Below are 23,987 nucleotides of genomic sequence, written 5' to 3' on the forward strand. Positions count from 1 at the left end.
AGTATTTTGTTTATCAAGAGCCAATGTCTGATTTAAGTGTTCCCTTAATTTTTTGAGCAGTGTATAATTTCCAAGTGGAGTTTTCCTTTAACACTTGTTAAATTTCTATTAAATTTCCATTTGTGCTTTCACATCCAAAATGAATAAAAACGTAAACAAAAGCTAATACCTACCTTAACTCCTCGCTCTAGAACGCACTGGGACTTTGTTTGACTTGTCTTTTTGACACATTACCGTCATAGCCTGGTCAAGTACTTATGCTATGTGATGTATCAAGCAGCCCCTGACAATACAGATGAGGGGCACATGGCAAGATAAAATCCCACAGTGAACAAGATCCTTGTTACTTAAAAATAAAAACAACACACAGTGAAGTTGATTTTATTATCCCAAAAAAAAACCCAAAAAACAACTAGTTTCATTTGTGTATGATTGTCCTCCTTGGCCTTCTCACTCAATATAAAGAATACTTTAAAGTCCAAGAATTCAGCAAAGGTTCAGCTCTTCACCCCGCTGGTGACAGTTTAAAGTTCAGTAGCCTAGGCAGACCGAGAGTTTAATACAATTTAGATCAGCACATCCACACTTCCAACAAAGTCACAACCTGGCTCAGCCAAGCTAGGAGCACAAAGACCACCTAAAACTTTACTTTTAAACTGGAAGTGTTGGCCAGCCAGCTTCCACCAAGACACAACAGTCCCAACAAACCGTGGATACAGCTTAAAGAAGCAAATTAACACAAATAATAAACAACTGTATAAAAAGAGAGAGTTATATATTAATTTTCATATTTCTTTAAACAATTAGAATAATAATCTAAAGTTGGTACCGACCACTATTTCAGTACTTTCACATTTTGCTTTAAACTTAAAACATGAGAGAAAATCAACTTCTTTGGGGTTCAATCACAAAATCTTTTAAGTCACACCGCTTTAACAAAAAAAAAAAAAAATAAATAAAAAAATACAACTTGTCACCTTTATACAAAAAAAATACTTCCTCATTAAGTTTCTTACCCATTTCTCAGAACTTAATATGGTTCAAAAGCAACAATAAACCCAGACAGGATAATTTCTCACCTTAAGGGTTTAGGTCCTGATCAAAATTTAATAAAGTGCCCCATTAAATTTGCTGAATAGCATAATTCAGAGTACCCCAATCGGCGTTTTGAGGACTGAAATAGGAAGACAAAAGTGGCCTTCTGCAATGCATGCAAATACTAGAATGAGAGAGTCACCATTTTGAGTGTAGGAGAATTAGCCTTTTAAACACTGGTGTTAAAACAAGCGTTAATTAAGATTTTAACTTCTAAAATGATCATTCATATTGTCAGTGGTTTTGTTTTTTTTCTTTTTTACAAATCTTCAATTGCACTCTTCTTGTTCTGATGGCATTATAACTGAAAAACAAAAAAACAAAGTTAGAATCATACACAAAAATCTGCAGATGTGTTCAAGAACAAAATTTTCTGCATTTCTTGTAAATAAATGTTTCAATTTGAATTCAAGGGTCCAAAAACATTGATACAAATTTACCATAAAATATAGATCATATAATTAAAGGATTGCTAAATAACCCCTGTAAAGTGACAAGGATTATTGGAAAGTATTGTTAACCAAATCTGGTTTTGAACACCTCTTTTAAATTTTGTTTATTTATTACACAAAATATTATTAGTATTGAAACCCAATCATCCAATCAGTTGAGGATGGAGGAGGAGGTTGGATTCTATACTGGCAGCAGCGCCAACCTGTAGTCAGAATAGAAACTGGCTGCTTATAATAAAAAAAAAAAATGTTAAAAGAAGAGGACATGCAACACTGCCATAAGTAACCTTTTTGTTTTAGCAAATATGGTATGGCAGGTCAAAAGATGCCACTGCTGCTGCTCTGCTCGTTTTTTTAAGCCTCACAGGTATCAGTGCTGGCCATCGTTCTTCGGCTTACCTGGCTGCAGCCACTGCTCTATCAGATTCTTTTGTCTTTCCCACTTTCTTGATTATTACATGGGCAAGTATTCACATTTTTAATTGTGTTAAATGTCATCGCTTTTAGTTACTGACTACCTCTAAAATTGGTCTGTGTAATTCACCACCAGCATGTTTACCCATTTTTCTTTTTTTTTTGACCAGGTGCCACTTCATCACGATGCACACTGCTGTAGATCTACTTTGCTTTAACTACAAATTCTTGCCCACGTCCAGACTGCTGCTCTCACTTGACTTTATGTGCTGGCCAGGACGCCTACATAAGTCCGTTACAAGAGGTCACCCAAATCTCAGAATGCAATGTACTTGTGTTCACGGAAGTTCTCATTATACTGAAAATCCTTGTATTCTTCAGGTGTAGGTTATAGTTTTATTTTAAGTTTTTTTTAAGCTGTTTCCACCTTTAGCAAGTTTGTTCTATATCTTATTTAACAATCTAATTTCCACATCAATGGAGATTTTGGATATATGAATATAGTTTTCTTTCTGTTTCTTCCTTCTGTCTGCAAAAAAAGTGCACTAGCATTACTATTGGTTTTAGAAGGATTATGTGCCTGTTGTGAGTCATCACCAGATTTAACCCCAATAGATAAAGAGCAAGAATATGCCAAGACTGGATTTCTGCCTAAGTGATGAACTGGTCAGCATAATTCATTAATACTATGTATATTAGGCTTGTTCTATAGAACTATAGTAATCATCATTCTATATAAGTGTTCATGTGAATAATTTGTTAAAATTATAGAAAAACCTGGTCATACAATATAGTAGTCAAGTGCTCCCTTTATAATGTATATAACATGTCTATACGTTTTAAGTCACTCTCAGCAACCTTATCAGTGGAGAGTGATCTGGCTCAGACAATGGAATGTAAAGACATTGTTTCAATGTTCGTAAAGATAAAAACAAGGAAAAGAAAAACAGCTTTGAATTTCTGTGATTTGTATATTTATAACTGTAAAGATCTTAAATATATTATTATTATCTACAGTCTAAAGCTGGCATTTTGTTTGTAAAATGGAAATACTATCAATCAATTAACCTATCTATACATTATATATATAGTCATGGGCGGCTGGGGGTGGAGCCCAGCCGGGACGCCCGAGGGGCCAAGAGGAGGGCTGGTGCCTCCTCCTGACCACGTGGGGCAACCGCCTTGGTTTTGTTGGTGGCTTCAGGTAAGGGGCTTGGAAGCCCAATCCTGTAGGGGCCCGTGGCCACTGCCAGGCGACGCCCCGGTGCCTGAAGAAACCTGGGGCCCAGCACTTCTACCACACCAGGAAGTGCTGGGGGGAAGAGGAGCAGGAACACCCATAGGACTTCCGGCTACACAGTTGGTGCTTCCGCCACAAGCTCCTCAGGAAGCACCTGGAGCCTATCCGGGCGTACATAAAAGGGGCCGCCTCTCTCCAGTCGACAGCAAGAGTCGGGTGTAAGTGGATGGAGCTCGGAGGAGAGGAGTGGAGGCGGTCTGAGGACTGAGCAAGGCATTGTCGTGCGGCCAGGACTTGAAGGGGTGATTGGTGCTGCAGCACTGGGTTAGTGCACTTATTTGTAAATAAGTAGTGTAAATAAACACGAAACAACATGTCTACCTGTCTGTGCCGGGCTGTACCCCACAATATATACACACACACACACACTAAAAAGGGGGAAGAATGTACTTCCTTCTAAAACACTGTCTGTTGGGGGTGGGGGCACCAAGGCAGTAAGAATGTTAGAGCTGGCCCTGGCATCATACTTTACACCCAGTGCCAATTTTCATCCTGTGGCTGCTGGTAGCTTTTCTAACCTGCTGTTGTGTTCAAGAAAATAATATTTGTTTGACATGTGCAGAGAGATACACGTGTGTCTTACTTGTAAAGTATAAGTAGCGGCAGTTGTCTGTTCATCTATTTTACCCTGCATCGAATACATAAAATGTTATTTTTGTCTCTTAGTCAAACCGAGCTTGACACCCCTACTCAAGAGGAATCTAGTTGTTTTTTTAAAAAATTCTGATATTCAATTTTGTCATCAATGCCCTCCCACACCCACCAAGTAATGCAGTATTGAAAACTGCATTGAATATTGACACTTTTTAAAGTGTTGCATCAGAGTTGAAAATTTCAGCATCATGACGTTAGGCAGAGACATGACAGCCTAGTACAAAGCTGATCAAAAGACTTCATGTTTGCAAGCTTGTATTAGTTATTTAGTAATGTTTTAATTATTACCAGCATAAAGGTAACACAATGCCTGAAACTGGTCAGACCTCTCACAAAATACAATGTTGACGATTTCAAATTAGACAAGGATACTTAGAGAGAGACAGAGAGAGAGAGATGTTAAAATGATAGAAGCCATTTACCTTCTGGTCTAATCGCTGATATTCTGTTGATTTGGGGCGACGAGCTGATCTTGATCGTTTTCCCTCTAAGACAAATGCAATAATCTGAAATGCAATCATGAAAAGGTTAACAGTAAGCGCTGGCCATTCAGGAATTCCCCCTTGAAAATGTTTTATTTTTGAGTGGCTTTGACCACGGGGAAAGGGGCAGCAATAAATAATTCAATAATTGTAACAATATATAATTAAATAATTCAAAGAACATCTTTTAACAATAAAAAAGGCCCGCATACACATTTTAAATTGAATTACAATAAAAGCATACAAAAAAAGACATACGTAAAATTTAATTCTATTTGCAAAACAAACGTTAACCAAAAAGACGCATACTGTACTTAATTGCATGACATTTTCTAACTCGTTATAATGAGGAGGTGAAACTGTTGTTTTCTGTGAAATATAGCGTAAATTATTAAAAAGGCGAAGAACTGCTACCTGTTCAATCCATATTTAACCATCTTATTTTCATTGTCTTTTTTTGTCTTTCTTTCTGTATACCTTTAACAAAAATGTACACTTAGTGTCCTTCAACACTAACAACAAAATCCATTACTGGGTTCCTTTAACAGAACCATGCAGATTTTTTTCTTAATACTTGGAATATGTCTTTGTAGCTTTACAATGTAAGCTTTTCTAGCTTTTGCCTCTGCCCTAGAAGCCATGTTCATCAGGTGGGTTTTGCTCCCATCCCTCTCCTGCTCGACTTAATTAAAACAAAGACTTGTCAGCTATGGTGACACATATTACATGATTTCGAGTTGTTGGGTCTGTCAGACTTACCAAGTGCAGTTGCCGATCAAGTTACCGGGCCATGTTAATTTGCACAAATGAAAACTGCTGGCCACACCAAATTTAACGACTATGTGCTGACCTTCCAACACAGTCGTGCTAGCCCCTTTTTTTGATAGCCAATATCTTGTTGCCTGGCAGAGCTGGTGCTGTACAAAGGTTTAACAGGGATAGAGTGTTAGGTTGTAATCTTTTTTCCATTATGTCATGGTATGCAAAATATGAAGCAGACAAGCTTCGCCTCTGTTGGTGGGGTCGAAAACACCGGTGTTTCTTATTCCTCGTTACTGCATACTATACATCGTCTTTTCAAATGAGCATTCATTGGATGTCAGCTCTCATGCACACAAAGTCCATCTCTATGTCTAAAGACAAAAATCAAACCGGTCTGATTTTGCCCAGGCGAGTAGTGGACTAGTTGGAGTAAGCCGCTGGGTATGTCACACAAGGTGACCAATGGTCATGGGAGCATGCTGCCAACTGCCTCCGACTCACTTGAGATTATGTAAATGAATGCTATGATGGAAAATTATTGGAAAATTCATCTAATGTATTACGGCCTTAAAGTTCCTCCAAGATGAATATCTATAAGCACTGGAGTTTTCAATGTTTACCTCCTGAAAATAAAGCAACATGCATTATTTAAAAGTCTGCAATAATAGCACTAAGTGAGGGTAATCACACAATTCTGTTTGTGACATCTTGGTTTTTCAATTGTCTGTCCACAGCAATGTCTGTCAATGGTTGGCCACAATGGCTACATGCTTTCATTCCAGCCAGTTTCCCGATTAATGGTGATAATGAAACTCGGAATTTACTGTAACTCCATCCCTTGTTAACACTTTCATTTGTCAAAAACTTTTTTTAGTATCACATGTAGATGAAAGGTCCTCAGTTACAGTCCGGTTGGGGGGTCCACAGTGGCTGCAGGTTTTCACTTCAAACAATTTCTTAATTACCAAATATACTCGTATTTAAGTTCTCCTGCGCATAAGTCAGGGTCTTATTTCACTGTATAATTTCCAGTAACTTATAATGATAATCATAAAAGTCGAATGCGGAAAACTCATGCTATTGGTCCAAGAGATTATGATATGCTAACGCCCACCTGAGAGAGTAACCACTGCCTTTTTTTTACTATGTATTGTGCCTACATGACCAGACGGTAATACCCGAATTATTCCGAAGCGACGTTTGCACTGTTTTGTGTTTTTTGTATCTCACATCCTCATACACCTTTATCGTAAGAACATCCCTTATCTATGGTGCAGCGTTCAATCAGAAGAAAATATGAAGCTGGTTTTAAATTAAAAGTCGTTGAAGTGGTGAAAGAAATGGGTAACTGCACTGCTGCAACAAAATTTGATGCATCTGCAAAACTGATGCGAGATTGGAGGAAGCAAGAAGATTAAAAAAATTAAGTGTCGCATTTTTGAACGGACGTATAAGTCGTGGTCTGATTTTATCACCGATTTTCCAGGTTTCAAGACCCGACTTACACGCGAGTATATACGGTAGAACCCATTTATTTACCACTAAAGCAATACGTTTTTTGGGCTTAATTTTAATGATCTTGCCTGATAAAATTCAGAACTCTTAATTGCCTATTTTAGTTTTTAGCAGCTGCATTTAACTTTGAATTCTTGCCCATTTTCTTAACCAGGCATTAGTTAATAATGAAATGCAGATAACCAATAAACCAGGAGCTGCCCAGCTAACATGCTTCCTTTCAAACTTGTGAATATGTAACCATGAAATGTCTGTGTTAAAAAAGGTTTAGAAATCAATTTGAGGGGAATTGGAAGGAGTGTGAAATTTAAACCTATTCTGGTCCACAAAACACGTGGATAATGTCAGAGAAGGAAACTCCACATTGCAATTAAAATTTCTCTTGGATGAATGAAAGCACTAACAAGTCAAACAGTTAAATACCAAGTTTCATTATCAACAAGGACTGTCTTCTAATTAGAAAACTAGTTATAAGGAAAACCTGCAGCCACTTTGGCCCTCCAGAACTGTGAGCGATGAACCCTTCAATTCTCCTGTGTCATCACTGATCAGGGGCCTCATCTATTAAACCCGAGTTGTGTGAATTTGAGGTTGAAAACATGAGCAAGGCAAATTTAAAAAGATTTATAAACACCTGGCATACACACATTTCTATACACTTTACTTTTTATAAATCACAATTACTTTGTAAATATGTGTACATGAATGTGCCTCGAACCATCCATATAAGGAGTACCCTAATCAACCTAATGTTAAAATGCACCTCACACTGTTCCACTCCATTTGAACTTGTGTGGTGCTGAGGTGTCACCTGTTTCACAGCTGTGCTTGGGTCCTAATTTGGGATCCTGAGGTGGTTCAACCTGTGGTCAGTGCAGCAACACGGTGTATCAGTGCATGCTCCCAGTCTCTCTCTCTATCTCTTTGACAACCTGATTAGTCTATCATTAACTTGTGGTGATTGACAACTAATAAGACATATTGCTCATCAAATCACCGACATCTCTAAACACACACGCACAAACGTGCATGTGCAACATCCAATGGAAAAGTACTCTGAACTTATGATAATCTTGTGACGGATGATTTTTGACCTGGGAAGAGCAGAAATCTGAGTACCCATGGAACTCATTAAGCCCTCCTTCAAACCGAGGATGCTGCATGCCACTCACTACACGACTGTGGTGGTTTACTGTAATTTAAGTCTAGTATGTTAAGCACATCTCAGCTCCCAACAACAGTGAGATTTACATTTTGCTTATTCAAAGGCAGTCTGGACACCAAGACTGAAACAAACATACAAAGCTGGATATGTGGTGCTCCCGCTTTTAGTTTCCTAAATTACGTAGGTGACATCAAGAGCTGTTTGCTAATATGTAAAAGAATACTCCACCAAAAAATGATAATTTTATGTATTTTAAACTACCCTGTGCAGTTTTTAGTGGTGGGCAAGAATATATTTTAGTTTCATGTTTAGGTGGAGAAATGACCGACATATTGAAGATTCAATCTCAACAGGACCCAGATGTTATTACTACAATATAAATCCTTCTATATAAAAGCGGCCGGGATTGTCCTTCTGTCCCGTGAGTGCTACGCAGGCATGGAGTTTCACACAAGCCCCGTCCATTTTGCAATGGGATTTGTAGTTTTGTTTTTCTAGGTAAAAGATGATTTTCTACTCCAGACTGTGCGATATCTTCTTCTTCTTTCTTACTATATAAAAGCGGTCGGGATTGTACTTCCGTCCCGTGACTGGAAAGCGTAGCGGTATTCCGCTTATCACAGACTTACTACTTGCAGCTTGCGGTACAAAGCGACATGATGTGAGCAGAGTTCTGGTGCTCCCATCGTTCCCTTGCTTTTGTGCGCGATGCGCTGGAAAAATAGACAAAATGAGGTCTCTGGAAATAATTAATGTTGATGGAGTACAAATGCCACACCGCGTAGTAAATATCAGGGGGGTTCAAAAGGGCGACCTCAATATAGAAAAAAAGTTTAAATTTCACCACAAAAATAACAGAAACTACGAGTATTAAAGTAATACCGCTCAAATGCAATATAACCAAATTAATGAGTTTGTATAAAATACTAAATTGATCTACATATTGAATTGCCTTAAGAAGTGGTCAACTTAAAATTTCGGTCGCCTTAAAAGGCGGGTCAGCCTAGTATTAATATAATGTTCAGGCGGCATGGTGGCGCAGTGGGTAGCGCTGCTGCCTCGCAGTTAGGAGACCCGGGTTTGCTTCCTAGGTCCTCCCTGCGTGGAGTTTGCATGTTCTCCCCGTGTCTGCGTGGGTTTCCTCCCACAGTCCAAAGACATGTAGGTTAGGTGCATTGCCGATTCTAAATTGTCCCTAGTGTGTGCTTGGTGTTTGTGTGTGTGCGCCTTGTAGTGGGCTGGCACCCTGCCCGGGGTTTGTTTCCTGCCTTGCGCCCTGTGTTGGCTGGGATTGTCTCCAGCAGACCCCTGATACCTTGTAGTTAGGATATAGCGGGTTGGATAATGGATGGATGGACATAATGTTCTGTGAGGATAAAGGTGTTTACCAGAAAAATGAGAAACTTCAGCAGAAAGGTAGGTGAACTGACAGCCACAAACATATTTAATTTTGGCTTATCTTTTGTTAAAATCAAACTAATCTGGATCTTAATATTTTAATAATGGGTTAACCTTAGTACAGCATAGTGTGAATCTGCATGCCTGAGAATGCAATAATTACGGACATAAAATAAACAAAGAGACTAATTTAGAGTCATTCAGATTTTTAACCTAGATGGTTATTCTTTTGAATACAACATTCAACTAATCTAATACCTTGCATCTAATTGCTTCACAGGTTGCTGCTAGAAACTAGAACTTCTACACTTCCAGGCTTTTATATAATTTGGGGTACACTCTGTGGATACCAGTGTGGATGGACTGTCATCATGACCAGGATGGGGAGTGGTTCCTTACCTAGATGGGAGGCCACAAGTGAAAGATTTGGATGGACAAGTACTGTATACCAGCCAGGTTGGTTCTTGGTACCTTTCCAGGCTGGGAAGATATGATAGAAGGACAGGGAAGGACCATCATTTGGGGTAATATAATGCCCCGGCATGACTGCTGGCAGCATCTCTCTGGTGGAGCTCGGATTTGTACACCCACAGAGCATCTTGGGATTTGTAGTACTGATGAACAGCCCTGTCGGGATACTGGTGCGTCACTCGAGAGTGCTGTGGGGAGAAGTCACCCATACTTTAAAGAAGTTCCACCTAACTCAGAAGTATTTCCAGGGTGTAATCATGTGAACTGGAAGTGCCCCCAGGTCTGGTGTAAAAGAAGCCGCTTGACCTCACCCAGGCAAGTAAGAGTCTGGACAGTAGTAGAACAACACTCGCCTGAGAGGAGTAGAAGGAGAAGAATTACATTGCGTTATTGAAAAGAAGAAGGCGGTAATGGTATAGTCTGTGAAAAAAACCCTTGTATTTCGAACCTATGACTGTGGTCTTGGAGTTGTGTCAGGATTTGGGGGCTGAATGGTGTCCCTGTTGGTCACAACATGTTTCACAGACTAAACAACTGCACTAATAATGCAGAGTAATAATATTAGATTAGGTCATTATTATTATTATTTATTATTATTATTAGTTAACTAATACTCACACTTATACAAGTGAATTACAAAAAAAAATTACAAAACTTTGTACGCATCACACAACTTTTAAAATATTAAGACAAATCAGTTAATTTCTGTACCATCTATGCTACTCAGGGTCTCACAACTATATTGGAAACAAGGACCAACTCTGGATGGGGCACCAGTCTAGCTATTTGGCAGCAGCAAGAACCACTGTGTCCCCAAACTATCTTTTCCAAATTTCGTATTCATTCACCTGCTGAGAATGGATGGTGTTTTAGATGGCACTGTCCTACAAAATACATTCACCTACCTTTCGCTTGTTGTGGTAGCCAATGTACAACACTGCAACCAGCAAGACACCAGTCACCAAGTAAGTGAAAAAATGGCTACTTTCAGTATTATCATTTGGGAAATTTCCTTCGGAAGATTCTTTGATTTCAGACTCCCCTTCATCTCCATTTTGAGGTACATCTGGAGTTTGTTTTCCTTCTGTACCAGTTAATTCCTTTTCTCCATTTTCTTGTCCTGACTCTAGAGGCTGCTCGTTGTCTGTAGTAGGATTCTCTTTTGCATCATTTGTTTCTCCTGGCTCAGTAATTTTCTCATCCCCTTTGCCACTTATCTTTTTATCAACCACTGCTTGCTTTGAGTTTAAAGGCTGCTTATCCGCTGTATCAGAGGGCTCTTTCCCACTTTTTGTTTCCTTAGAATTAGTAGTTTGCGCATGTTGATGTTTTTCTGTTTTGGAAGCAGACTGAGTAGGATTTATTTGCTGGGTGCCAGAAGCATGGTCATTCTTAGTACTTTCAATCGCTTTGTTACTTGCTTGTTTAGTATCATGATGCATATTTGGTCCCTCCTCCTCATCTGTTCCTCCTTTTGGAGGAAGAGTCTTAGTACTTTCAATCGCTTTGTTATTTGCTTGTTTAGTATCAGGATGCATATTTGGTCCCTCCTCCTCATCTGTTCCTCCTTTTGGAGGAAGAGGTTGTGTATCCCCTTGATCAGGCACCACGTGATCATCTTCTGCTTTATGAGAATCAGGAGAACTGGCATCATTTGTACCAGGATCTGTTTTAGCAGCCATTTCTGTTGTAGAATTTTGAAGATTTTTTCCTTTATCATCTGTGGTTTTAGGCTTCTTTTTGTTTCCAGATTCAAACTGTTGGTCTGTATTAGCTTCATTCTTGCCATCATCTCCTTTTTGCTGAGAAGACTGTCCAACAGCTGCGGCATTAGGATTTGCTTCCATAATAGTACCTTCTGTCTCAGAAGAAGTTACACTTGCTCCTGTATTCTGTTGCAGGACTTCTTTTTTAATCTGCCCACCACCACCTCCGCTGGCTAGATTAGAGGGGCGCGGAATACTAGAGTCCTTGTTATCATTATTTTGTGGTTTTGCTCCTCCAACGGGCACAGCTACTTTTTCAGAACTGTTAGAAGGGTCTGGATTATTTCTTCTAAAGCGATTTTCTGAATTTTTAAGAAAAACTGCATTTCCTGTGTTTTATAGAAGAAAAGAAAGTAAATATCAGTATCTACTTAATATTTCTGCTCCATTATCATTTTCTTTGTGACATGCAATGAATGTATTAATTATTTTCTGTATCTCTATTACTATGGACATTGGAGAAGAACAAGCAAAAGTATAAATTTTGTCATTTTTACCAAGTATATATCAAGAAAAACACTAATTAAGAACTAAACACTAATTACCTTATATTAATTATTTAACACACACATACAAGCATTCTCAAACTCTCCTAATATATGCAATGCAGGTTTCCTGGTAACCCTAATTTTGCCCTGTTTTGCCATCAGTGGGACTTACAGCCAGGCACTCTAGCATGGGTACGTTGTTGTCTAGTATCGCTCTGGAATTGCGTCAGGCCCACTGGTGCTAAATTAGATTAAGCGGGTTTGACAGTGAATGCTACATATGGTCATTTTTTTTAATATTTCCAGTGACATGATCATCAAACTTAGTAGAATATTAATGCCTAAATAGACCCAATTATGACTCAAAATGTAAATTCTGTCACATCTTCTATTATTAATGAAGGAAATATTAGGCTAAGTCTAATATGCTTTTTTCTCTTCCAATTCCTAGCCATTTATTTGCACTAAGAATGTAATAGGGTTGTTATGCTATTGAATTTCTTGACTTTGACACAATACTTTGAAAAGTTCCCATATTCATTACCACACCACCAGAGAGGAGGTTTTGAGTAGTGATGTTCCAATCGATCAGCCAGAGAGCTAAATCAGCTGATTTTTACTATAAAAGACTCAACCAGTTATCAGTAAAATGTCTGATAGCAAAAAAATATTTTTTCAGTATGTGCTTTTCTAAGTTTGAAGGTAACTTAGTTGTAGTGCTCTTCTACAGGAGGTATTACCGTAGTTAAGTGAGCACACATCTTTTATTTCCTACACACAGAGAACAGTAAGGCAGACTACAAGAGAGAGAGAAAAGACTGGAATAGGAACCTTTACATTAAAGAAAATGGAGTAATAAACTGGAAATAAAAGTGAATCAGATGAATCTTCCTGTGCCATTACATAAACTGCAAGAAAAGCTACTTTAATGAATTAAGTCCTTTTATTAAAACAGACACTGTTTGTTTGAATTTAAACGGTGAGTGGTCTTGTGTTAAGCACAGCAGTTCACATTTCCAATTACACAAAGAAAGGATCAAGAAGAATTTGTAACTGCTGCTTATTAAAAATAGGTTTGTTAGCATAAAAGCAAAACTTTTCTACTTTACTTGTAAACATGTTAAGCATGTTAGCCTTGTATCTACTTTATAAATATCTTATGAACGTTTGATAGATTTGGGCCATTTTAAGCATTTGTACTGTATTTACTATTTGTTTACATGTACCATACAGTACAAGTTTTCATACGAAACAAGTAGTACACAAGAATTAGGAATACCTAGCTGGTACACTGGAAATAATGCAAATGAGGAAAGCAAACAAACAAAAAAAACTGTATAAATAAATGTATATTCCATCCATCCATTATCCAACCCACTATTTCCTAACTACAGGGTCATGAGGGTCTGCTGGAGCCAATCCCAACCAACACAAGGCACAAGGCAGGAAACAAACCCCGGGCAGGGCGCCAGCCCACCGCAGATAAATGTATATTTTGATATCAAAAAACTGTAGTGCAATGAATGATTAAAAACAATTTAGAACCTAGAATTGCATGTATATTTTATATATAAGCATCGTTTAACTGCCAATATCAGTTAACTGAATCAATGTGTAAGAATATTTTGTTTGGTTAGAACAAAGTCATTAAGTACATTACAGGTGAAGTTAAACAATAGAACAGTTTACAATTATGAGAAGCATTTTATTTTCTTTAATGCCATATGTATTATGGAGAAATATCTTCTCTTCATATTTTAGATAAAAAAAAGTATGCATTTTAAGGGCATTTTATTTAATTTAGTACTTTTATGGTCACTAAGCAATAACGCTACAGAATTAAATTTTTTTAATAAAAAGTGAACAGGTAACACCTGCGGCCTGTAGTTTAATTATTATAGTGGCAAAGTTAACACTTTAGTATTTAGCTTTAAGGAATCTCTGTGTCTTGTTATGTAGAAGCTTAGTGTACAAGTTTTTAAAAAGAAAAAGGAAAAAAAAAAAAACATCTGAATCAGCCGTTTCAGTAACACAATATCAGTGATCGGTATTGGCCCCGATTGGAGCATCCCTTGTTTTCAAGGCTGCATGCAAAAATTAAAGAATACACTTTTATTACAAAATATACATATTCATTTTTTAAAATGTATTATACTGTATATAAAGATAACTAGATATCTTTAGGGTGTGTAGTTCAGTTTACTGAAGGCACAGAGCAATGCATTTCAAAATGTTGACATCAAACTGGCAAAAAGTTGGCAAGGGAGTAAACTAGAGACAGATTTTAGCAGCTGTAACAATCTATGCAAACATTGGCAGGAATTAGGGATGCTTACCAACTACAAAGTAACACCTAATCCAGTCTCATCCGCATGTTCCCCTCCTGATCAGCCAAATATTTTTCTATGCCTGTTTTGATTGGGACAAGCAGCCCAACATTCGATTACCTGCAACAATGCATAATTTTTCCTTCTTTGTTTCTGAGTATGTTTTAAAAACATGCAACAATCAATTAAACTGGTGTCGGGACATATTAAAAAGAATATTTCAGACAGTTACGATAACTTCCAGTTTGCATATCACCACAACTGTTCAACAGAAGAAGCTGTACACTTTGCACTTAAAACGATTCCAGCACATCTGCTTAATACAAACTGATATGCCAGAATACAGTTTATAGAATACAGCTTGGCATTTAACACTGCTGTACCATCAATGATGACCATTCTCATTTTAGAGCTGTGTGTCACACTCTGCAATTGAATTTTGAACTTCCTAACCAAAACACCTCAGCATGCAAGGCCTAGCAATGTCACCTCCGCCATGCTGACCATCAACATAAGCACTCCACAAGGCAGTGTTCCGAGCCCCCTTATGTACTCCTTGTTCACCTCTGACTTTTGTGGCCAGACACATTTTTCTAATAATAACCCATCATAAGCCAAAAATTATGAGATGGCTTCCAGAGAACAGGCCTCCCTAATGACGTAAATGTGCAATAAATTCTGAAAATATTCAGACCCTCTTTACTTTCTGCACAATTTACTGTTGTAAATTTAAATGGATAAATTTGCAATTTTTGCCCATCAATCTTCACTTAATATCCCATAATGACAAAGTGAAATGTTTTCAGATAGTTTTGCAAATACATTATCAATCAAAACCTGAAATCTGTTATTCATATAAGTATTCAGGCCCTTTGCTGTGGCACTCCAAATTGTGGTCAAGTAAATCCTGTTTTGTATTACTTTCCCTTGAGATGTGCCTAGAGCTTGATTGGACTTCACTTGCGTCAAACTTAACAGAAAAGGGAAATTTAAAAAGGCACACACCTGTGTATACAAGGTCCCACAATTCACAATGCATATCATGACAAAAACCAAGCCATGAAGTCCAAGAATCTTTCTGTAGACAACTTCAATAAAAGTTGGGGAGACATTAATCAGGGCAAGGGTATAAAGCCATTTCTAAAGCTCTGAGTATTTACAGAAGTACAGCTGCCTCAATAATTGTATCATGGAAGAAGTTTGGAACCACCAGGACTCTGCCTAGTTGATCATCTGGCCAAAGTAACAGGGCAAGAAGGTTCTTGGTCAGGGAGGTAAACAAGAACCAAATGGTCACACAGTTTCAGAAGTCCTCTGCTGAGGTGGGGGAACTTGTGAAAAGGAGGATCATCTCAGCAACACTAATGGCAAATGGCCTTTTAAGGGAAATGAAGAAATCATTCTCTGGTCTGCTAATGTAGAAATTGAACTCTTTGTGCTTGGAGTCCTGCCCAGTGTCTGGCGAGACACTGCTGCGCACTGCATCATTCCTTCCCTATTGTGAAACTTAGTGATGGCAGCACCTTGATATGGGGATGATTCTCAATGGCATGGTTAGGGAAACTGGTCAGAATTAAGAAAAGGATAAATGTTGTCAAATATATAGAAGTCCTTGTAAAAAAAAACCTGCTACAGAGTGCACAAGACCTTCAACTGGAGCAACAGTTCACCTTTCAGCAGGGCAACAACCCAAAGCATACAGCCAAGGCAACACTAGAGTGGCTACAGGACAAGTATCTGACAGTACAGTCACAGTACGCACTTACACTCCATAAAACATCTGTGTAGAGACCACATGATGGAAATTTACAGGCACTTTCCATCCAATCTAATGGAGTTTGAGAAGATCCATCAAGAAGAATGGGATTAACTGCCTAAATCCAGGGGTGCAAATCTTGTAGAGACATGCTCAAGAAGACACAAAGTTGTAATTGATGCCAAAGCGGCTTCTACAAAGTACTGGAATAAGATTCTGAATACCTATATGAATGAGAGATTTCAGATTTTGATTTTTAGATAGACAGACAGATACTTTATTAATCCCAAATGGAAATTCACATACTGATAAAGAACAATATTAAATTAAAGAGTGATAACAATGAAGGTAAAACAGGCAGACAATAACTTTGTATAATGATAACGTTTAACCCTCCCAACAGCAGTCTGTCACTGAAGCTGCTCCTCTGTCTGGAGAGGATACTGTTCAGTTGATGCAGTGGATTCTCCATGATTGATAGGAGCCTGCTCAACGCCCGTCGCTCTGCCACAGATGTCAAACTGTCCAGCTCCGTGCCTACAATAGAGCCTGCCTTCCTCACCAGTTTGTCCAGGCGTGAGGTGTCCCTCTTTTAATACATTTGGTAACCTTTCTGAAAACATGTTGTTAGAGGTTATGCAGTGCAGATTGATGGAAAATGGCAAATATTCACTTAAAATTAAATCTACAATATAATAAAGTGCAAAAAGTAAAAGGGGTCCGACTAATTTCTGAATTCACTGTAATCATATGAGATGTTGTTGAGAGGGTTTAGAGAATTCAATTTCTTGGAGTGACAATCACAAACAAACTGAATAGGGCAAAATACATTTTGCCACTTGTCCAAAATGTTCACTATTGCTTTACTTCCTCAAACATCTGAGGACAGCTCACATTTCTCTATCTATTCTCATGAACTTGTAGGTGCCCAGTGGAATTCATCTCACTGAGTGAATCATATCCTGATAATTCACCTGTTCAACTCAAAATCGTAAAGCACTGCATAGAAGAAGAAGAAGAAGAATATTATTACTGGCACTCAGGAGGAGGGGAAGGAGAAGGAGGAGGTTAGGATTATGCAATGATTCAGTGAGCTCCCGCACCCACCACATGACAAACCATCAGGATCCCAACTTAGGACCGGAGTGTAGCCATGCAACTGGTGACACCTCAGCACCACACTAGTTCGAATGGAAAAGAACAGTGTCTTTTTTTTACAGTGGCTGCAGTGCCAGTTCTGCTACCAATCCCCAAACTTCCCTTTGCAAGTTGGAGGATCTGCTAGTAGGGCTGGATGCAGGTTAATGCCATATCCAGGACAGAGCAATTATAGGTTAAGGGCCTTGCAGAGTGGTACACTGCTGCCTTCTATTCAGAACATAAAAACAAGATAATTAAAGACCTCTGCCATTCTTCGCAGAAGATTTTCTCACTCTTCCTTGCCAGGGGCACTAGCAATCATACCAGTACAATCAGGAATTGTTTTTACCCACAAGTCATTAAGGTTGCCAAATAGTCAATTTAAATTTTTAAAACCTCTTAAATAGAGAGAGAGGTTGAGATTAAAACTTTGGCAGTGAGAGAACACGTATTGAAAGGTAATTATGGGCTGCAGATCCTGCATGAGGGGATAGGGAAGCGCAACGTCAGGAGTAGGGAGCCAGGCAGGACCTCCTCGCTGTACTGTTTTGCAACTACACAAGCGGTGCCGCGAGGGACGGCTAGTAAAATATAATACACAAACTCACTTTTTTGTGACTTTGGTCTGCACTGAATTATCTCTAGACCCAGGGACATCACAAGAGATCTGTCATTTACAACTCGTAACATACCCAGTAACTAAAGTCAGAAGGCACTATTCAATATGAACTTTTACATGTTGTGTGAAGCGAGGTCTGGGTACAAGTGTAACTAGATACTCTGCAAATGTAAGGGGACAAAGTGAAACGACAAGCACGGGTAACACAGTGGGGCTACTTCATTTGTGCTTTCACTGGTGGACCAAGGTCACCGTACAATGATGGGACAGTTTCTATACCTCACCTGAACCGCATGAAATTTTACTTTAAAGGAAAACTGATGCATGTGACACTGTAGATAGATAGACAGACAGATAAAGAGATGATTGAAACACCATGACTTGCCTAGTGAGTCCAGCCGCATGAATGCATCAACCTGGAGCATGTACAACAGTAGACACTAAACACACATTTCCTACTGTTATTTTGTTGATGTTGTGTTATATTCATGGATGGACATGTTTTTTGCAGTCAGTTAAATGTTTAATGCATTAAGACAGTGGTGTAGCTAAGAGTACTGTTTATTCAAGAACAATACTAGAACTTCATTGCTGTCTCAGTTTTTCAACCCTTATCACGAAGTGTGCTGCTGTAGTGAAATACTTTCTTTTATTATTTTCTGTGTGATCTTAAACTTACATTTCATCACATTTACCATATAAGGTCCTATAACTTTTCAGTGCTTCAGAGAATGAATTTAGTATGTCAGGGCTCATCTGCAACCCAATAGAGCATTGCCTCACAGAGGAACAGAAGAATATAAGAACAAGTTGACATGCTAATCTTCCTTGCAAAAAACTTAGAAGTTACAAAGACATCGCAGTCTATATACAGAAAGATGCAATGTGCACTATTTGTATTTATGCATTGCCTTGAAGTGTGTTACTGGTCGGTTTGTGTGCAACTTTGATAAAAACAAAGTGGTGCAATTTATACCCAATGTAAGGTTTATTTACTGTTTACAAAAGGCCACATTGTTCTTTTAATTTGACTGTTAAATGTTTATTGTAATATTGTTATGTATACGATTTACAAAAGATTGCAGTACTTATTCAATTGACATTTGTAACATTTTAGTGTACTCTCTCAGTAACAGGATTGTTTACCAATTTTAAAATAAAAAGTTGACTGGATTTAAACCGGTTTACTTTTTATTGTGTACATTACATAAAAGATTGCAGTACTTGAAGTATTTGCATTTAATGACTAAAATTTCTATGATTTGTTTTCATTAATGTATAGATTTTAATGCATACAGAATTGCAATGTATTTAGTTACACTTTTTGTTGAGTTACTGTATTGGATATCGAAAAGGGAATTGAATTTCAATACTTTTCTTAGCATCATATTGAAGCTTGGAATTTTCGTACTGTGACTACTTTATTGAGAAAGCAACAATTAAGAGGAAATAGAGTGAAAAAAATATAAGCACATGAAATTAAGCTTCACAGTTCATGCTATTACAGGTTATTACAGGAAGACAAGTTTACCAATGGACTCAGGTTTCAGTGCTGCTTTTGACAAGCTCAGATATGGACAAAGTGTAAATACAGATGGCAGTCTGCTGGGCTAATACCTTGGCAATCAGGTTTGGAATCTTAATTCTGGTAGGCCTGCATTGCAACCCATTAGTAAAAGCTCTTTTTTGGTTTGTTTTTTTTACAGCAACGTTAATTTTGAAAGTACATACAGCAAATAAATCATGGTTAAAAGATTTTGGCATGCTGAAGCATTGTCATTACTCCAACATAGAGAAAAAAATATTTTACCAAAATGAGCAAAAACAAAATATTGTATTTTTAACTTTAGTTTTCAACATTGTATAACTGCAGATCTCAAATATTATTTGCGGTCTGTTTTAAAAACACCACCACTTTGATAGTCAGTGTTACTCTGTTGTGCAGTAAGCCCTATGAAACAAGCGTTGTGGATGTACAGTAAGCCTACAGTGTCCAGTGATTTATGCACACATCTGCATTAAAACCTGGCAAATCTGGACCATCACAATGAATGTCTTTGTTTCTCTCTGTCACAATGAAGTTTAAGTCTGAAAAAGAACACTCATAACTTGCAGCACTTGGGTGAACAGTGAGGAATACTTCTTTCATAAGTTCCAAAATATCAGAAAGAGTGGCATTATTTTATTTTAAAAGCTCAGAGTACACGTGTCTAATTCTCAACTGTGAGCGCTTCTAACCTCCGATACCACCGTCAATGAGCTTCCCAAGGCCTTCCTGTTTCACTTCTTCTTATCAGTACAGGAAATGAGATGAAATGCAAACAAACATTAGGCCTGTTCAATGTCCTTCTGCAAATCAATTTTCGTTTTTTGAGCAACGCATTCAACCAAATATGCAAATGTTGACTAAAAGTGACATGCCTTTCTTAACAGTTTGACAATAAGATGTTTTTCTTCTGTTTGGAACTCTAAAAATAAAACTTGTTTGGTTTTAATGGCATTCTTAACATGTAAGATTCAAAACCTTCTGATCACCTCTTGCAGAAAATTTACTTAACTTTGACTGTGCCTGTGCAGTAAAGGATTGATCCTATCTTTTCACCATTTCTGAAAAAGGTTGAGGCAATGATTGCTGGTAACAACTTTTATCAAGGTAGCATATAACAGAAAAAAAGTGTACAAGTCAAAAGCCATGAGAGTAGAAGTGGAGCTCTCTGTTAGCACAACTAGCTGTGCAGGCTTGGTTTTCTTGGGGGTTTTGATGTGCACCCTGCACTTAATTAAATGGAAGTATCCAAAAGAAACAAGTTCCACCTTACTGTGATACTTATAATTTATAACTAGTAACAACATCGGCTCACTTCTGCATAAATTACAATCCTCTGCTACAGCATTTGGTATCACATATCGGGGGGAAAAAAACCAAAACCAGTAAGAGACCCCTTATATTGGTAAAAGAACCATCAATGGGATTGCCTCCCAACATCTGAAGCTTAGGGCCTTGTTTCAGTTGACCAATGATGCTTAGAGCAAACTCAGAGTCTACTAACCTATTTATTTCATCTACATTTAAATAAATAAAACAAACAAACAATGTACTCCATTTTTGTTAATGGTAAAATTCTCAGCATTCCCACAAAGACAGAGCAAGATGTTAGACAGTTATTTGCTAGTATTTACGCTTGACATCACAAATGCATGTTTATGACACACACAGCATAAGAAATAGAGAAATATCAAATCAGCTTAGTCATAATTGTAAGATCACCTAAATTACAAAGTATGACAGGAATAGCCAAAAACAACATAAAATAGGGACTGCCTTAATATGTGACATCACACAAGGTAAGGTAGCAGCACTGATTATTCCCCAAATTCCAAACAGAATACATTCCTCAGTTTCAACCCAAAGTTGTAACTAATTTACAGTGTACTTCAAATGGACTGCACTTCAAGTTGGCCAAGAGGTTTTATTTAGTTTAATGTCCAAGTCAGCAACTTTCTTTTCAATGCAAACTTTAAACTGTCTTAATAGAACTTTTTTGTCCACTTAATGTCTAGGTGAGAAAACACAAGGTGTTCATAATTAACAAACAAAAAAAAAATAATTCAAAGAAAACAAATAAATTAACACTTCAGAACAGGTATACAGGTAAATAAAGGAACCTTGAGTAAATTGCACTATAAGCCAACTGAATTCTTCCAAATTACTGCCTATAGAGATAAGTTACATCATCCTAATTAAGTTCAACAACAGAAATGATCTGCTAGGTTATAAAAAAATCTAATGACTGAATCTTCTGTTAGCATGCTCCATTTGTGGAGATAACAAGCGTGACCTGCTATATTCAAATAGTAATGCCTTTAAAAGTAAACCTTTGGCACAACTCTCGCAGGTCTGGCCTTTAAAAGTAAAACTTTGCCACAACTCTCGCAGGTCTGACCATCACACTGCTACCTACAGTACATGCCTATTACTGATAGCAGCAGCAGCTCTATTATTATCCAAGCCAGAAGTTCTTATGGGGTTGTTGTTTATTGTAATATTTGTATTTTCTTGAACTTCTGTGACTAAACACTTCTCTACAATTTGCACTGGGTTTGTATGACTGAAACAAAATTTGACTTATTATGCATCTTGGTGTTTTGTGGCACATTCTCTCTAGCAGTGTGTGGTTCACACTCCAGAGTGTCAGTCACACAGTCGGCTTGACACATTTCCAAGACGCAGACAGCCAATAGAATGCATCGACAGTATATACATATCTCTAAAAACTTCTTGTATTCAAATGATCAATGTGGGGTTATAATAAAAAAGACAACAGTTCTGTACCTCACTGTACTTCTCGGAATTCTACACTTCAGCTTACCGAGGTATATGTGTTTGTCACTTTTAAGCATTATTCAGCTACTTATGTTAGTAAAAGATGAAAATAATAATTTAACACTAAATGACATTAATTAAATAAAAGGAGAGCCAACTTGATTACACGCTAATACAGTATAGAACACTGGCCATCACAATTCATATAGTAGGCATTGCGATACCCCCAAGATTAAAAATTGTTTGCCAAAAATCGTCCTAATACAGAAGGCATTCTTTTAACATTATTGTCGACAATATGTTTGATCAAGACGTCGTTCTGTATCACAAGAGAAGGGTCAACGTGCACTTTTTTGATTTTACTCGGCCACACCAAATCAGAATGTAATCATTCGGGAATTTTTCAAATTCAAGGAGGCGTACTTATCAAGCAAGCTTTGGACAGAAGGCTGAGACCTTCTTTGGATGGGACGTCACTCATTCACGTCAACACGGTTGACAGTTTATAAGCTATGCACATTTTAAAGATGGACCGAGTTGGACGGTACAAAGTAAAGAAAACTATAAAAGACGCTGATTCTACTAGGCAGCAGTGTTAACATGTATGCCACCTTAGCCAGGTTGATAAAAATCACATCTCACTACGGAAATGAATCACGACACAACGTAACAGACGATGGTCTTTTTACGTAAACCTAAAGAATGCCCCGGGCTGAAATCTTCGATCTCTTAGCCTGTCTCTCTCTCTCTCGCTCGCTCGCTCGCTCTCGGAAGTGGCACCGAAGCCTTTCGCTTTCACCCTGTCGCCCACTCAGTCGATGTCAGTTCAGCTTCTCTGACCAAATCACGTCTACTACAAAACAGTGTGTGTATCCAGTGGGCATTTTAACTCCACAGCCCGGCACCGACGACCTGCCATGCGTAAATATGCACGCGCTATGACACATTCATACTGCAATCACACACAGATCCGGTTTAGCGTCGTGTCACTTTTTTCTACCAATCACTTCAACAAACTGGCAAACAGAACACTGGTCGTGCAGCACTTACCCAGAGCGCAACACAGCCACAGGCCGGCAAACCACAAAGTTGCCTGCCGCATATTACCGTCCACCACTTGTCAAACAAGCCTACTGACTACTCTTGGCGGATACTGAGGACTAACGAATGTGTGACGCGAGCAACTATAACTTCCTCGAGTTATTCGTCGCATTCAACTTCCGCCTTATTGGTGTATTTCAATATATCGAGTGCATCACTGCCATCTACTGCCGTGGAGGCTAATTTGTTTCAAGCGAGACGGAGCTCACTTCAGATCAGAATACTGTACAGAGAGTTGTATTTTATGGAAGACAAAATCTAAATAATAAACGTAGATCTCAGCATTAACGTTTGCAGTGCACCTTGCAATTCATATGTCTTATATGTCTGTTCTGTGCCATTTGAAAGATGATTCGTAAAAACAGTGTTAATGTTTGTGATGACAGTGAAATAGCAACCGGACGGACACACAGGCACACACAGACACGTAGCCTTTCATTAAAGTGGATGATTCGTCTCAAAATTAAATGCAATTCAGCGCATTGCATATGCATGTGGTGCATTTAATTTTGACTTTCTTATCGTGCCACAATTAAAAACATATCAAGCAAATGATCGATTGCTTTTCACTATTGCCCGCAATTTTTTGTCATTTTAAAATGAATGCAATACAAGAGAGTATTGCATTTTGATTCATGTCAATAGATCGCGTGTCATAACTAAAAGCAAACATTATTCATTTCGCTTAGCGGCCGCTCTTACTGATTTGAATTTCGAGTCAAGACCAAGTACTGTATTTAATCATGTCAAAACGAATG

The 23,987-nt window shown here is 38.1% G+C and overlaps 1 protein-coding gene across 1 annotated transcript; it reads right to left on the bottom strand.

The window, feature by feature from the left end:
- Positions 1–365: 365 nt before the first annotated feature.
- Positions 366–23,325, bottom strand: tgoln2 (trans-golgi network protein 2). The gene is made up of 4 exons (XM_039768540.1): positions 23,179–23,325; positions 10,614–11,803; positions 4,338–4,421; positions 366–1,399 (listed from the first exon to the last, which is right to left on the bottom strand). Exons 1-4 carry the CDS (start codon positions 23,228–23,230, stop codon positions 1,394–1,396), a joined length of 1,332 nt encoding a protein of 443 aa, XP_039624474.1. The 5' UTR covers positions 23,231–23,325; the 3' UTR covers positions 366–1,393.
- Between the last annotated feature and the right edge of the window lie 662 nt (positions 23,326–23,987).

This window comes from Polypterus senegalus, chromosome 11 (genome assembly GCF_016835505.1).
Source record: "Polypterus senegalus isolate Bchr_013 chromosome 11, ASM1683550v1, whole genome shotgun sequence".
NCBI classification, from domain to species: Eukaryota; Metazoa; Chordata; class Cladistia; order Polypteriformes; family Polypteridae; genus Polypterus; species Polypterus senegalus.

Bases quoted from the DNA above. Each gene is read 5' to 3' on its own strand.
- tgoln2 (XM_039768540.1), bottom strand. From the start codon at position 23,230: ATGCGGCAGGCAACTTTGTGGTTTGCCGGCCTGTGGCTGTGTTGCGCT. The intron at 11,804-23,178 runs GTAAGTGCTGCA...TATAAAACACAG, and splicing joins GTGGCTGTGTTGCGCTCTGG to GAAATGCAGTTTTTCTTAAA. The intron at 4,422-10,613 runs GTAGGTGAATGT...ATTGCATTTCAG, and splicing joins GCTACCACAACAAGCGAAAG to ATTATTGCATTTGTCTTAGA.